At 45.5% G+C, this 15,313-nt stretch overlaps 1 protein-coding gene across 2 annotated transcripts in view; it reads left to right on the top strand.

The window, feature by feature from the left end:
- Positions 1-3,408: 3,408 nt before the first annotated feature.
- Positions 3,409-15,313, top strand: part of PPA2 (inorganic pyrophosphatase 2) — a 42,375-nt gene continuing 30,470 nt past the window's right edge. The window contains exons 1-3 of one of the 2 annotated variants that reach the window (XM_068136859.1): positions 3,409-3,673; positions 6,174-6,238; positions 8,402-8,446. In XM_068136859.1, the coding sequence (XP_067992960.1) occupies positions 3,532-3,673; positions 6,174-6,238; positions 8,402-8,446 (252 nt within the window). In that variant the 5' untranslated portion in view covers positions 3,409-3,531. The remainder of the gene's footprint in view (positions 3,674-6,173; positions 6,239-8,401; positions 8,447-15,313) is intronic. The other variant, XM_068136858.1, reaches the window with a different exon arrangement.

Raw genomic sequence — 15,313 nt, 5'->3', positions numbered from 1 at the left:
ACCAGTGCTGAGTATAGGGGCACAATGACTTCCCTGTTCCTGCTGGCTACACTATTTCTGATGCAGGCCAGGATGCCATTGGCTTTCTTGGCCACTTCGGCACACTGCTGGCTCCTGTTCAGCCAGCTGTCAATCAGCACCCCCAAGGTCCCTTTCTGTTTGGCTGCTCTCCAGCCACTCTGACCCCAGTCGGTAGCACTGCCTGGGGTTCTTGTGGTACTTGGACTTGTTGAATGCCAACATGTTGGACTCTGCCCATCTGTCCAGCCTGTCGAGGTCCCTCTGGAGAGCCTTTCTACCCTCTAACAGATCAACACCTGCTTCAAACCTGGTGTCATCTGCGAACTTACTCATCCAGATCATCAATAGAATCATGGTCACTGCAATCAAGGCTGCCCTTGAGCTTCACATTTCCCAGCAGCCCCTCCTTGTTGGTAAGAACAAGGTCCAGCATAGCTTCTCTCCTTGTTGACTCCTCTTTCACTTGGAGAAGGAAGTTGTCATCAATGCATGTCAGCAACCTATTTGACTGCTTATGCCATGCTGTGTTGTCCATCCAAAAAATATTGGGGGTGGCTGAAGTACCTCATGAGGGCCAGGGCTTGTGAATATGAGGCTGCGCCTGTCTGTGTATGAAGGTCTGAAAGGTCACACGGCCTGTAGCAGACTCCCACTATAATGTCACCCATCCCTGCCCTCCCTTTAGTCCTAACCCATAAATCTCAATCAGCTCCTCATTCACACCAAGGCAGAGCTCCACCAAACCCAGCTGACCATTGACACAGAGAGCAACGTCCCTTCCTCATCTCTCCTGTCTGCCCTTCCTATCCTATTCATAAGAGCCACTCCTCCACATCCCTGTAATGCCAATTAGATCACAGCCCTGCAGGCTTGTGCACAGCTCTAAGTCCTCTTGTTTATTCCCCATGCTACGTGTATTTGCACAAAGGCATTTAAGTTGGCCCCCACTGAAGCGGACTTACCGTCTGGAGTGAGTGCACACACTTTGAGCTGCCCTTGAGGTTCTCTCCTGTTGACCTGTGATCCTTCTCCAGGCTCTTGGCATCTGATACTGGCACCAAACTGTTAGGAGTGGAATGGACTGAGGTCCCCCTGCCATGGCAAATTTAGGTTAATATAACTCATGATGCTGAGATATGCATCCAAATATACTTAAGGCTTTATTATTATTTCTGCAGTGCTAAGAGGATTTTGGATAGAGTACTGAAACATCATGTTCTCTGTTCTGGCAACAGGAACAGCGTTTCTGTGTGTTTTTCTGCTGCATGATTTACCTTTGCTAGATAACACAGTGGCATCTCTTTATGCACCTAAAAGGTGCCTGCACAGAAACTCCTTTATGTCTCATAAATTCCAAGTGTTTCACAGCTGATTTCCCATTATGGGTGAGAAAGCTTTAGATAAGGGCATGCTGACAACACCAGGCAACAGAGAACTCTGTGCTCAGACTTTGTGCATCTTACAGAGACTCCTGGCCACAGCTGTATACTTCACTTCCCAGCTTGTATAAGGAAATAAATATATACTTGACTCCTTCTGGAGTAACCTTACATCCAACTGCCAGCTTTGCAAGAGTAAAAATACTGTGTGAGTGCTCAGCAAGTGATTTTCAAAGGTTCTGACCTTCCATAAATGAAATCCAGATTCCTCAGAACTACACTGAGGTAGACAGCTAGGCCTAGGGTGGATGTTAGGTTTTAACCTTCCCTGTTTCAGCAGCAGGACAACTCAAAGAAAGTGCAGAATACTCTTTATATATATATATGTATAAGTAGGAAAGTCTCTACTTAAAAAAAATACTATTTCACATGAAAAACAGATGACATGCCCCCTTGGCAAACTTAAACAATGGAATAACTTCAAACAAAGACTGTACATGAAGAATTTCACCCCACATGTTCAGTTCGTAATATCATAGTATCAGTCAGGGTTGGAAGGGACCACAAGGATCATCTAGTTCCAACCCCCCTGCCATGGGCAGGGACACCCCACACTAGATCAGGCTGGCCACAGCCTCATCCAGCCTGGGCTTAAACACCTCCAGGGACGGCGCCCCAACCACCTCCCTGGGCAACCCATTCCAGGGCTTTACCACTCATACCCAGCCTGAATCTCCCCACCTCCAGCTTCATTCCATCCCCCCTAGTCCTATCACTACCTGAGATCCTGAGAAGTCCCTCCCCAGCCTTCCTGTAGGCCCCCTTCAGATACTGGAAGGCCACAATTAGATCACCTTGGAGCCTTCTCTTCTCCAGCCTGAACAGCCCCAGCTCCTTCAGTCTGTCCTCATAGGAGAGGGGCTCCAGCCCTCTGATCATCCTCATGGCCCCTACTCCTGAAAACCTCGTGTTTGATGAATTCAGTGAAAAAAGCTCCTGGTGAAAGACCAACTACTGTTTTGCAGCTTCGCTGGAGATGCATTGTGGGCCTGCAAAATAACCTCTTTGCCCTCCTGGAGGTAAATTTGGGGGCAAATTTAGCAAGCAGTGGTACAAATCAGAAGAGGCAATAGCTTCTATTTTACCCAGAGCCTTCACTATCATGGAACATCCACACAGTAGAATACAGCTCCCTCCAAGATCCAGAGCAGCAACTAACAGATTTCAGAGGAGTTCACTACTCCAAGACCTACTACCCATATTGACAGATGAAATTGATTTGAAACCCTCCTCAACGATCAATGAAAAGAGAATTCAAAGGAATCAGATCATATGTAGGGGTAATAAACTTCAAAACCAACCTGAATACAGATGAGGATCTAATTGAACTGCCAGCAGGGTTCAATATAAAAATGCATCTACCATTGGGAATCCATGCACACAGCCCAGCTATAAGTGCTGAGGCACAAGCTAGCTTGGGTGACATAAAACTGCTTATGTCAGGAAGAAATGAACATTTCCCTCCCCAAGGAGCAGTAGAGAAAGGTCTTCACAGTGATGCAGTCCTCAGGTAATGGGAACAACCCGTTCAGTGTCACTCCTAACGACATTGACACTTTTGGCAGTGATGGTGGTCTGCAAATATCTTGGTGTGCATGCACCTGGGGTACCACCTGCCCCGGCTCCTGTTGGAGGACACCCGCCACCTAAAGTGAGTTTTTTGGGCTGTTGTAAACTCAGGTGAAGCTGCCCCTTGAGGCTGGGCCAGTGCAACCTCCTCTACAGCGTCTCTCTTGCTCCGAGATGCTGACCCTAGCCTTAGCAGGAGGAAGCAGCCACCTGGAAAGCAGAGCACTGCGTTGGCCCGGTAATAGCTACCGCTGCAGAAAAAGCTTCCTCCACACACAAGCGTTTAAACCCCGGGAGGGTCGACGCCGCCATTTTGGGCCTCTGGGGACGAGCGATAGTTCCCTCCCTCAAGTGGCGCGGGGCGGCAGTTCTCCCTTCCCACCGGTGAGGTCGCCCGCCCGGGGCAGGGGGCTGACACCTGCACGGAGCTCAGCTGAGCTGAGTTGAGCGGCGCAGGCCCAGCGGCCGCGCAGGAAGGGGAGGGAAGGTGGCGACCGCCATCATGCGCGCGCCGCCGGGGCTGGTGCGGCTGCTGGCGGCGCCAGGCTGGGGGCGGTCGCTGCGCCGCTGCCTCGGCGCCATGGCCCGCTACGGCACGGAGCAGCGGGGGCGGCCCAACTCTCCTGATTACCGCCTCTACTTTAGTAAGTAGCAGCCCCCGGGGTCGAGAAACCCCTTCCTCGCGGCGTGCACTGTGGGGAGAGGTGGCGGTGGCTCCCCGCTTACTGCTGAGGCTCCTTGGATTTGCGCTGAGCCTTCTTTTCCTCCCCCCGCCCAGCTCTGCAGGCTGCAGCTTTTGTGGAGAGCGAGAGGCTCTCCGGACAGATAGGCTTTTGCAGGGGGTGCAGGCAGAGCCTGCTCAGTCCTGGCTGCTGGCGTGCGCGGTGCAGCTGTGCCTGTGCCCGGCCCCGTGAAGGCCCTCGGGGTGTGAAGAGGCGCTGTGAGGCCGGGGGCGAAGCGCTGCCGCGCTGCGGTGTTGGCAGCGCTCAGGGCGCAAAGGCCATGGGGCGCACGGGGACCAGTGGACAACGTTAGCTGTCGGAGCTTTGCTTCGCCTCACCTCTGAGGTGTGACAGCCCAGTGCGAGCATGGTCCGCCTCTGTGACCATGCCATGCTCCTCAGAAAACGTCACGGGGAGGGAAGGCTGGCATCCAGAAGAGGACTTCAGCTCCGTGGGGCCAGCAGCAGTGAGTGGTACCGAGGAGGGCAAGGGCAGAGCTCTAGGGGGCTTCTCAAACCCCAGTGAAAGCTCCTGTTGTGCAGTTTTAGACTTAAACATTTTAGTAACAGTGTTGTCTTTTTCGTGTACCAATTCTGTAGCCCTACTTTTGTGCGTGTTTGGTCTGTTGACTTAACAAGAAGTCAATTCGAACGTGTGACGAGAAGTGGAGGCGTCATGTACCAACAGTGCCCTGCCAGCAGTACCCGGCCAGAACTCCCTTGTGCTCAGTCCCCAGAGGGATGCCAGTGAAAAGACCTCATCTAGAGAAGAAAGTCATTTTAGTTAAGGGAAATGAGCAGCCTACTACTAAACTTTGTTTTATTTGGGAGGAGTGTCTGTGAAGCTTCCAGGAGTTGCAAAAGCAACAAACGTTTACTTCTCTTTGCTGATGTAGTCAAAGTACAGTCCAAAGCTAAAGGAAGTCTGTTGTCTGCTTTTTCCCTTTTTCTGTGAATGAGTGCTAGCAGAGGAGCAATTCCTTGGGGTTTATGTTAGCACTGTATATTGCTGATACTTCTGTTTTGGACTTACAGTATGTTGAGAAGTTTGAGTAGCTTGAAAAGATTCAGCAACCACTCCAGTGAATTTTGTTCCATTATACAGTGTGAGCAAGGCTGAGGTGCAGATTGGGCCCCCATTAAGTTAATGTTAATTTCTGCTATTTTGGAGGCTGACATTGCATGTCAAGGCCCTGAGCAATTGTCCCACCTCTCATTTATTGTTTTGGTCAGAATTTGGGGAATTTTCTCTTTGTGATCATGAAACACAGTTTATTGGAGATATATTGAAGCCACAAGGGCTTAATTCATGGATCACTCATGGAAATGAGATTCCCTTAGGTTTCCCCCCCCCCCCCCCCCCCCCCTTTTTTTTCTTTTTTCTTCCAGTGAGAAGAGAGAATGAAAAGATTTTGTCATTTTTACTTAGCTTGCTATAGACTGGGAACAGGGTGGCTGGAGAGCAGCCAGGCAGAAAGGGACCTGGGAGTCCTGGTGAGTGGCTGGCTGAACATGAGCCAGCAGTGTGCCCAAGTGGCCAAGAGAGCCAATGGCATCCCAGCCTGTATCAGGAATAGCGAATAGTGTGGCCAGCAGGAGCAGGGAAGTCATTCTGCCCCTGTACACTGCACTGGTTAGGCCACACCTTGAGTACTGTGTCCAGTTCTGGAGTACTGTGTCCAGTTCTGGGCAACTCAGTTTAGGAAAGATGTTGAAATGCTGGAATGTGTCCAGAGAAAGGGTAGCAAGGCTGGTGAGGGTTTTGGAGCACAAGCCCTATGAGGAGTGGCTGAGGGACCTGGGATTGTTTAGCCTGGAGATGAGGAGGCTCAGGGGAGACCTTATTGCTGTCTGCAGCTACCTGGAGGGAGGTTGTAGCCATGTGGGGGTTGGTCTCTTCTCCCAGGCAGCCAGTGACAGAACTAGAGGGCACAGTTCCAAGCTGTGCCGGGGGAGGTTTAGGCTGGATTTTAGGAAGAAATTCTTCACAGAGTGATTTGCCATTGGAATGGGCTGCATGGGTAGGTGATGAAGTCACCAGCCCTGGAATTGATTAAAAAAAGACTGGATGAGGCACTCAGTGCAAAGTTTCTCGATTAGAAGGTATTGGGTAATAGGTTAGACTCGATGATCTCGAAGGTCTTTTCCAACCTGGTTGATTCTGTGATTTTGTAGTCAGAAGAATGGTACTGCATACTAAAGGAAGAGTTTTTATTCTAATGATTCATTGTCACACAGTCAGATTCCTTGTCTGGCATGTATGTTGTGTTTTTAAGTCCTTGAAATTAAACTTCAGAAAAAGTTTTAACTGCTGCATAACTGTGGTGTGTCGTACAGTCCTGTAATGCACAACAGTTAGCGACGCTGGCATTTTATGGCATAGCTTTGGATTTGTAATGCTACTTTTTTGGTTTATTTTTCAGAGAATGCAGATGGTAAATACATTTCACCATTCCACGACATTCCACTCTTTGCTGCATCTAAAGAGGTATATGTTTATGCCTTGAAAATGATTTCAAAATGATGACAACTCTGTTGGTAATCTTTGGGTAGAAATGCTTTTTTTTTGTTGTTGTTGTTTGTTTTTTAGCCATTAACATTACAGCAATTAAATGTGTAGTGCCAGAAAGGACAGCTTTAACCTAGGCTGGTTCCTTGTTAATATGGGCACAAAAACTCCATCACATTTCTCTGCTGAGTTCAGTAATTTGCAGTGAAACATAACAATGACTGTGTAGACAAACACAGTTGTCTGAGTCTCCTAGTGATTGAGAGCAGGGGAACCCTCACTATATCTTATGTTAATTCTCTTTGATTAGGGTTTCTGTGCACTTCAATTAATTTTCTACTATTACTCTTTTTCAGTTGGCTTTTTTTTTCACATCAGCAATTCCAGTGTACGTTTCTTTGCAGTGGGAGACGTACAATACGTGCTTACATAACTTAGGGTGTATTCCTTTAATTCCCTAAAGGAACATCATAATTGGGAGCCAACAATAATGATAATGCCCAAGAGAGAAGTGGTAATCACAGCTCTGGAGAATTACAAGGCGTGAGGTGCAGCTGAGCACTTTCACATCTTGTTAGCCACACTCCCTGGAGTTTCATTATGGCAATAATGAAACGCCTGGTTTGTGTGCCACTGGTGGGAACTGCCAGTCTTTCGTTTAGACTTAGGTATGCTTGTTACACAAACAAGTTGGGAGGATTTTGGCCATTTGCTTGATTCATTGGTGGGTCTGTGCGGATGATACGAATAGCGAGAAAAGTCATCAGTTCTAATGTGTTCAGATTGAGACTTCTGAACTAAAGAACTAATCTCCTGAATTATTTAAAGTGAGAGATTTAAAATATGCATGAGAGCTTTCTGGTCAGCGGACCCTAAGTGCGCTGGTCAATGGAAGAGGTGAATCTCGTTCAGAGAGCCCTTACTAAGATGGTCTGTTCAGTGGGTGCTAGTGATGTAAAAGCAATAGGCATTTTCAGTACACATTCCCTGGGGGCCTAAAGGGGCGACGGAGGTTGGAGTCAATACAGCTGACCAATATGATCGAGTGTTGTTCCAGTATTGCAGGCCTGTGGTGCAGGCCTATGGTGCGAGTATAACACAGTAAAGTAAAGCATAGAAGAAGAAGAGAAAGGAAAGGCAGAAGTGCGTAGCAAGGGAACTTCTATAACTTATATAAACTCGGAGTGCCTCATTGGCATGGCTTCATTGGTTCCCTATGATGACCACACATCGCACTGTTATAGATTATTGGTCCAACTACTAACGACACAACGAGGTTGTTGATGCAGGTGCATGTCCTGTTGTCCCAAGATAACTTTCCATGTTTATAGCTACCAGTGCCCTATTTTAGTTACATGCTGCAGGCACAGCACTGTTTTGCTGCACTGCTAGCTGGCTCTGCACTTATGCTGAGCACGGCCTACCACCATGTCAGCCTCTAGGCCTACACTGCCAGATTGCTCACACTGCTCGTCGCTGGTGTTGCCACAGGGGCCTTGCTGTTCCTTCATCTAGAGTTTAAGGTTTGTCAGGGTAGATTATAGTCTGTGATATTTTTTCTGTAGATTAAATTGCAGTACAGCAGTGTCTGATCAGTATGGAGAGGCCTTCATTTTGGTATGTGAGCAAGGAAGGAACACAGTATAGGGGCCTGACCAGGGAGCAAGAAAATGAGTCATGGTGAAGGTCTCTATTAGAGGAGGACATAAGGAATTATCTATTGTATACTTTTCCTACTGTGGTCTAAGCTTTGAGGACTTTATTTTATGATGGATATCTCCAGCCTTATTTACTATACTGGTTTTGTTTACTTATTTCGTTTTTTATCTTTTTGAATTGAATGGAGGATGACAGTGTTTTTAATCAGTTGAGAGACTTAAATTGCTGCTTAAATTTTTTATTAGTTGGGAGAAAGTGGATGTGTCCTTGTACATTTTTATCTTCCTCTCAACATCTGGTAGGTTATAATTTCACAATGAAACAGAACTGAATATGTAGCCTAAAAAGTTACAGTTTAGGCCTTTGCACTGACAAAAGAAGTTTCAATTGCATATAAAAATTACTGTTGTCTGTGATTATTTGAATCCAGTATTGCTCTCTAATGTTGTTTATACACTTCTTTACTTCACTCTTTCCTGATAGGAAAAAGAAATTCCAGCAAAGAGGTCAAAGACTACTGGAACTGAGGTACATCTAAGCCTTTTTTTAAACTATTTCCCCTTTTGCCTTTCCAGCACTGAAACTCTGCAAAGTGAACTTGCTCTCACTGAATATAGTTGACATATCTTCAAATGCACGTCTTTTAGGAGGAGGAGGCTTAAAGGGACTTAATATTCTCATCTTTGAATGGGCCAGAAATGTCAGCATTCTTTTATTCATTGAGATGTTCTCAAAGGCAGACACTTTTATGCCACTTTTTGAAAGGTTCATTATGACTATTGTGGAGTAGATCTGTTCCATTTTTTACTATTTGCAGTAGAACCTTTGTTAATGAAATATTCATTATGCTCTGTTTGTGGGTAATCTTTGCTATGTACACACAACTTCAGAATCCCCACATGTCTTGGGGCAGAAATTAGACTTAGTATCTGATTTTTAGAACTGAGGATGTGTTGTTTTCCTGTACTCATCTGTGAAGCCCAAAGAGAGAAAAATCACATCTGCTAGTGGTTCTGCATTAACCAGCACTGAAGTTAAGCCTTTCGATGACTGGAAGCTGGTCATCGTGGTGCCCATCCACAAGAAGGGCCAGTTGGATGAGCCAGGGAATTACAGACCTGTCAGCCTGACCTCAGTGCCAGGCAAGATCATGGAACAGGTCATCTTGAGTGCAATCACACAGAACTCACAGGATGGCCAAGGGATCAGGCCCAGCCAACATGGATTTGGGAAGGGCAGGTTCTGCCTGACCAACCTGATCTCCTTCTATGATCAGGTGACTGCCTGGTGGATGTGGGGAATGCTGTGGATGTAGTCTACCTGGACTTCAGCAAGGCCTTTGACACCATACCCCACAGCAAACTCCTGGCCAAGGTGTCAGCCCCTGGCTTGGACAGGAGCACACAGCGTTGGGTTAGGAACTGGCTGGAGTGGCGAGCCCAGAGAGTGGTGGTGAATGGTGTCACATCCAGCTGGTGGCCAGTCACTAGTGGTGTGCCCCAAGGATCAGTGCTGGGCCCCATGCTCTTTAACATCTTTATTGATGATCTGGATGAGGGGATTGAGTCCATCAACAGTAGGTTTGCAGATGACGCCAAGCTGGAGGCAGGTGTTGATCCATTAGAGGGTAGGAGAGCTCTGCAGAGGGACCTCGACAGGCTGGACAGATGGGCAGAGTCCAAGGGCATGAGATTGAACACATCCAAGTGCCGGGTTCTGCACATCGGCCACAACAACCCCATGCAGTGCTACAGGCTGGGGTCAGAGTGGCTGGAGAGCGGCCAGGCAGAGAGGGACCTGGGGGTGCTGGTTGATGGTAGGCTGAACACGAGCCAGCAGTGTGCCCAGGTGTCCAAGAAGGGAAATGGCATCCTGGCCTGCATCAAGAACAGTGTGGCCAGCAGGAGCAGGGAGGTCGTTGTGCCCCTGTACACTGCACTGGTTAGGCCACACCTTGAGTACTCTGTCGAGCTCTGGGCCCCTCAGTTTAGGAAGGATGTTGACTTGCTGGAATGTGTCCAGAGAAGGGCAACAAAGCTGGTGAGGGGTTTGGAGCACAAGCCCTATGAGGAGAGGCTGAGGGAGCTGGGGTTGCTTAGCCTGGAGAAGAGGAGGCTCAGAGGGGACTTTATTGCTGTCTGCAGCTACCTGAAGGGAGGTTGTAGCCAGGCAACCAGCACCAGAACAAGAGGATACAGTCTCAAGCTGTGCCAGGGGAGGTTTAGGCTGCATGTTAGGAAGAAGTTCTTCAGAGAAACAGTGTTTGGCCATTCGAATGGGCTGCCCAGGGAGGTGATGGAGTCACCATCATTGGAGGTGTTCAGGAAGAGACTGGATGGGGTGCTTGGTGCCATGGTTTAGTTGATTAGGTGGTGTTGGATGATAGGTTGGACTCGATCTCAAAGGTCTTTTCCAACCTGGTTTATTCTATTCTAACAGAAGAAAAAAAAAATATGGAAGTCCTACTCATCTTTTTTCCATAAAACCAGATTTGTTTATGAAAGTGTCTTTTGCAAAATGGAGCACTTTTTTTAGCAGTGCTTTCCCTGGCAAAGGAAGTACCTAAAATGTAGCAGAACAAAGTGAAAGAAAAAAATGAAACAAATTATGCTTTAAAGCCATGAAGTTTGGGTGTGTGTCCCAGTCTTTATCTTCTGGTATCTGTTTGGCCAGTCATAATGCAAAACTGTACCTAACCATCTGATGTGAAAAAAATGTCCTAACTACAGATAATCTTAAAGGTCTCTTCCAACTGGAATGATTCTACAAGTGTACATTCCTGTCTTTGTGAGCTTCTAAAGCAAGTAGGCAAACAAGTGTGCTGGCATCCCAGAAGTGCTTAGTCTTTACTTGGAGGATGAAATGTGGGGATGCAAATTTAGGAAACCATTTCTCATCATCTTCTTTGGGAGTTAGGGGGAAGAGAGAAATAGGGGGGATCTTTGTGTTCAGGAAAGCATCTGGGCTCTTCAGCAGCATTCCTCACCTTGGCCTGCTGAGAAATGGAACCCTGTGAGCTTGTATATAGAGAAAGCATATCTTAAATCAGAGGATAAAGGGAAAATGAGAAATGTAATGCCATGTCCTGATTTCTGAAGACCTTTGAAGCACTGTATGCATTACTCTGGTCCAGGGGCTTAAAGGCTACTACTGATACCTTGTGTTAAGATGATTCTTACACTAAATTTGCCCTGGAAACACAGTGGCATCTTTAAAACTTGTGCTTTATGGGGGCACTTACTTGTTACTTTCAACAAGGGCAAGCCCTCTTAAGAGTGTGTGCTCATCAGATGGCAATTTAGTCATGGAAGTTGAAGGTAATTCTACTGAGTCTCTTCAGTCTGTCTAATGTACTTTAAATTGTTCTTGGCATTCATGATACCGGTAAAGAGGAGTTTCAGTTTTCAACATTCATGGGATAGGAGGTTGCACATTGTGCAGGTCTCTGTTTTGCAGCCTCAGCTTGTAGTTCTAAGGACAACACTGCTGTTTCTGTGGGAGCTGTTCTTAGTAGGGCAGTCATTTCTTACATCATTTTGGACATTCCTGAATCTCAATGAAATTTTGCCTTGCAACCACTCTTGATAAATGATCCTTATGCTTTTACAGATGTTTTTCAGCTGTTTGAAGACTAGAGAGAAGTTATTTTGAGGGTGAAACTAGGCTGAAAGAAAGCATTATCTTTCAGGCACAAAAGTATGAGCTTGCAGTCTGAACCACTGCTTTGTCTTAAGCATTCCACTCAAAATGCCTTCCTTCCTAAGGAAATCTCTGTGAAAGGTAGCAAAAGTTTCACATCTTTAGTTTAGTTTAGGCTGGAGGTTAGGAGGAAGTTTTACACAGAGAGAGTGATTGCCCATTGGAATGAGCTGCCCGAGGAGGTGGTGGAGTCACCATCACTGGAGGTGTTAGGGAGGAGACTTGATAGGGTGCTTGGTTGCATGGGTTAGTTGATTAGGTGGTGTTGGATGATAGGTTGGACGCGATGATCTTGAAGGTCTCTTCCAACCTGGTTTATTCTATTCTCTCTCTGTCTCAAAGAGTAGTTCCCATTAAGGTTACAGTCAAAACTGATTGTTGAGTATGGTCTTCTATATCTAGCAGGAAGAAGGTTTGAAGAGGTCATCGTTTTCTTTTCAAGACAAATGTGACATGTTGCTTCTCTGCTGTGGTGGAAGGAAGTTTCTAATCTACTTGTCATTGCATGTCTTTGGTGAGGTACTTGCATGTCGTCTCAGTCAGAAGACTCCAGTGTTCCTGAATACAAAATACTATTTAAAATGTTTGCCTTGGTAAGGAATCTGTCCAAGCCTGTATAGTCCTCTGACTTGCAGACACCCCCAAGAGTGTTTAGAAAGAAAAGAAAACAAAAAAAGTAGAAAGAAAGGAAGGAGACAGCTTTTGGTTTATTGCATTCTGTAGGTTGTGTGGTGCTGGAATGCCCTTGTGGACTTCAGCTTAATTGCTTCTCCCAGGCAAAAACTTCTGATCAATTTAGCTGGTTAGGTGAGATATAAGGGATCGTGAAAGTGGCCTGACACAGGTGATTTGATATGAGGCCTCATGCTTGGGACAGTGTGTAAGACTGGTGTCAGAGTTGTCTTACTATAAAATTGGTATGTTTCATACGAAGGGAAGAGTTGTTATAATTTCCCAGAGGTGCAGACTTTGTACTGACTTTGTCTTCTGTCTTAACTACAGCTTCAGTGACCTCTTTGCTCATGTTAGATGTTTTCACAGTAGACATGACCTGGGCCACAGCATGTCCATTTTGTGTGTTCCACATTTTAGATTATCAATGAAGGTTTCATCCTGATGCTTGAGCTTGCCTAGCCTTTTTCTATGGATGTGTCCAATAATTGCAAGCCTCACTTTGTGTTGTTACAGTTTAATGAAACTGAGTAAAAGAAATCTTCATTCATCACTCCAGTTAAAATCTACTGACACACAGTTGCTTTGCAGAGTAAGCTGCAGCATTGGTTTGATTCCTTAAACTGGACAAAGCCAGTGCTTCATGTTCATTCAGGTCATGGCTGTACACTGAGTAGTTTTGCAGGTGAATGTGTCCAGTAACTGTTTATCAGAGACTATGCCTGACACCACTTTTGAGATACTGTGGGCAAAGTTTACAGTGTGTTTGTGATTTCTTTTTCATTGTAACATTAGGGAATTATATTCTGAAGAGGCAGTCAGTACTTTGCATTTATGCTGGGCACTGCATTTCTTCTTTGCTATGTGGCATGTTCATTTGCATTGGGAAAGTTCCATTTAGTTCTCATTTAGATACAGTATGTTGGGTCTCCAGATGTTGGCATCTGGTTTCTTGTTTTCTTTGGCAAGTACCACGTAGCTAGTGTTACACTGGGAGTGTTCATAATATGGGTACTCATTTTCTAAGCAAGCTTCTCCACTTATTTCTGGGTTTATTTCATGACAGTCCTTATTTTCTTTCTCCTTGTTTTTTCTTATTTTTCCCCCTCTTCTTTTTACTTTTTAAACATCAGCGTTTGTTCATACTGCTGATGGACCAAAGCTTCATTCTCTTTAATTCTCAAATGCATGCTGCCGTGTTCAGGTGATGGCTGATGAGAATCCCTGCATAATTGCAAATGAACAGAAAAGAAATGGAAATCATAGCTGCTTTTTCTTCCCTCTGTCATGTGAGCTCAGAGCTTCTCAATAAGAATGGGTCAGTAGCCCTCAAATATTGCCTCTAATGCTTTCAGGAGTGGGTTGCTGGGTTTTTTTTGTTTTCTTTTGTTGTTGTTTGTTTTGATTTTGTTTGACTTAAGCACTCTACTATAAAGATGACTAAAGTAATTGTAAGCTTTGGCATATCTCTTCTCCCTGTCATGCAAAGGTGATAGTGAATGGCAGTCAGGCCTTGAAAAGTGGCAATGTTTGTCATTTTATAGAATTATTTTGGGTTTCTATTCCTCTCATTTTGTCACTTTTCTTGCTCTGCATAGGTTGCTCTACTTCTTCACATGAGCTGAACTTTTGGAGCCCAGCGTTAAGTATTTCAGCCCTTGGGCAAAACCATACCTGTAAAACCCCTCACTTCAAATGCACCAACTAAGGAACTTTGGAAAACTGGGAAAGGAAATAAGTGAACAAGAAAGGGAAAGTTAGGTAAGGAAGAATTGTTTCTGGGAACAGTGTATTGGAGTCCAGAAGGGGCAGACTGTAAAGATAGTGTCTGAAATATACTTAATGGTTTGTTTGTAAGAATATTCATAGCCAGAGCTAGCAGTTATTTTTGGCCATCAGTTTTAGTGGAGAGAATGCTGACTCACAGTTTACCTGGGTACAACAGTCTGTATTTCTCTTGCTTTTCTTAATACTTGCTGTATGAATATGTTTAAGTATACTTGTATCTTTTTATCCTTCTAAGAAGTTCTACACAGAGAGAGTGATCGCCCATTGGAATGGGCTGCCGGGGAGGTGGTGGTGTCACCATCATTGGAGGTGTTCAGGAGGAGACTTGGTAGGGTGCTTGGTGCCATGGTTTAGTTGTTTAGGTGGTGTTGGTTGATAGGTTGGACGTAATGATCTCGAAGGTCTCTTCCAACCTGGTCTGGTCTATTCTATTCTAGTCTCTCAAAAACTCCAAACCTGTTCCTGTTCTGTATGAACATTTTTGCTTGTCACTGCAAAAAAGATATTGTGATACATTACAAATGATGTTCAGCTGCAATGGAATGCCTTGTTAAAGATAACACCCTGACAAAGCAAGCATACCCTACATGAACTCCTATGTAGTGTACTTAGTGTGTAGTCCTTAGGAAATAAAGGATATCATGTAGACATGCTGGGGGTTCCTTCTGATGCCATCTTTCTGCTGGTTTTCTTGTGCAGTGTTAGGAATTAGAAAATACACTCTTGGGTTCTGTGTTGAGCAAATGGATGATTGTTTTTATTTTTCTCATTTCCATCGCCTCTTCAGGGTATCGTGGAGCGTAAGTACAAGTGTTTGTACTATTCTCTTTAACCCAAGCAAGCTATGTAATACCCTGGGTTGAAAGTCCCTTTGGTCTCTGGTCAGGTCACTTCCACTAGCAGATGGGTTCTGTCCTTTTATTCTGAATCTAGGAAACTGTTTCCTTCTCTTTCCTTGCATGCTCCAGGAGTCTGTCATTCTGAAGAAACATCAGCTGGCAGTTGGCATGAGGTTAACCTGTAAGGAACTAGTCCATCTGACCTGTTGTACAGTCTGCTGTCAAGAGGTGGAGTCCCTTCTACATGAGACACTTGCGGAGTTGGATTAAATCTGGACTGTGGCAGGCAGCAGTCTCATAGTCAGACAGCTGACTGCTGTTGTGCTAAGGCAGCAGTTAAATGGTAAACTTTTCAAAGCAATGGTTTTCATTTTGTGAGATACCCTTTTTCTGTTGC

The sequence above is a fragment of the Melanerpes formicivorus genome, unplaced genomic scaffold, assembly GCF_026170545.1.
Source record: "Melanerpes formicivorus ecotype bairdi unplaced genomic scaffold, bMelFor1.0.p_v2 SCAF_4, whole genome shotgun sequence".
Taxonomy (NCBI): domain Eukaryota; kingdom Metazoa; phylum Chordata; class Aves; order Piciformes; family Picidae; genus Melanerpes; species Melanerpes formicivorus.
The sequence above is the reverse complement of the archived record's forward strand: the minus strand, read 5'-3'. Positions and strand labels throughout refer to the sequence as shown.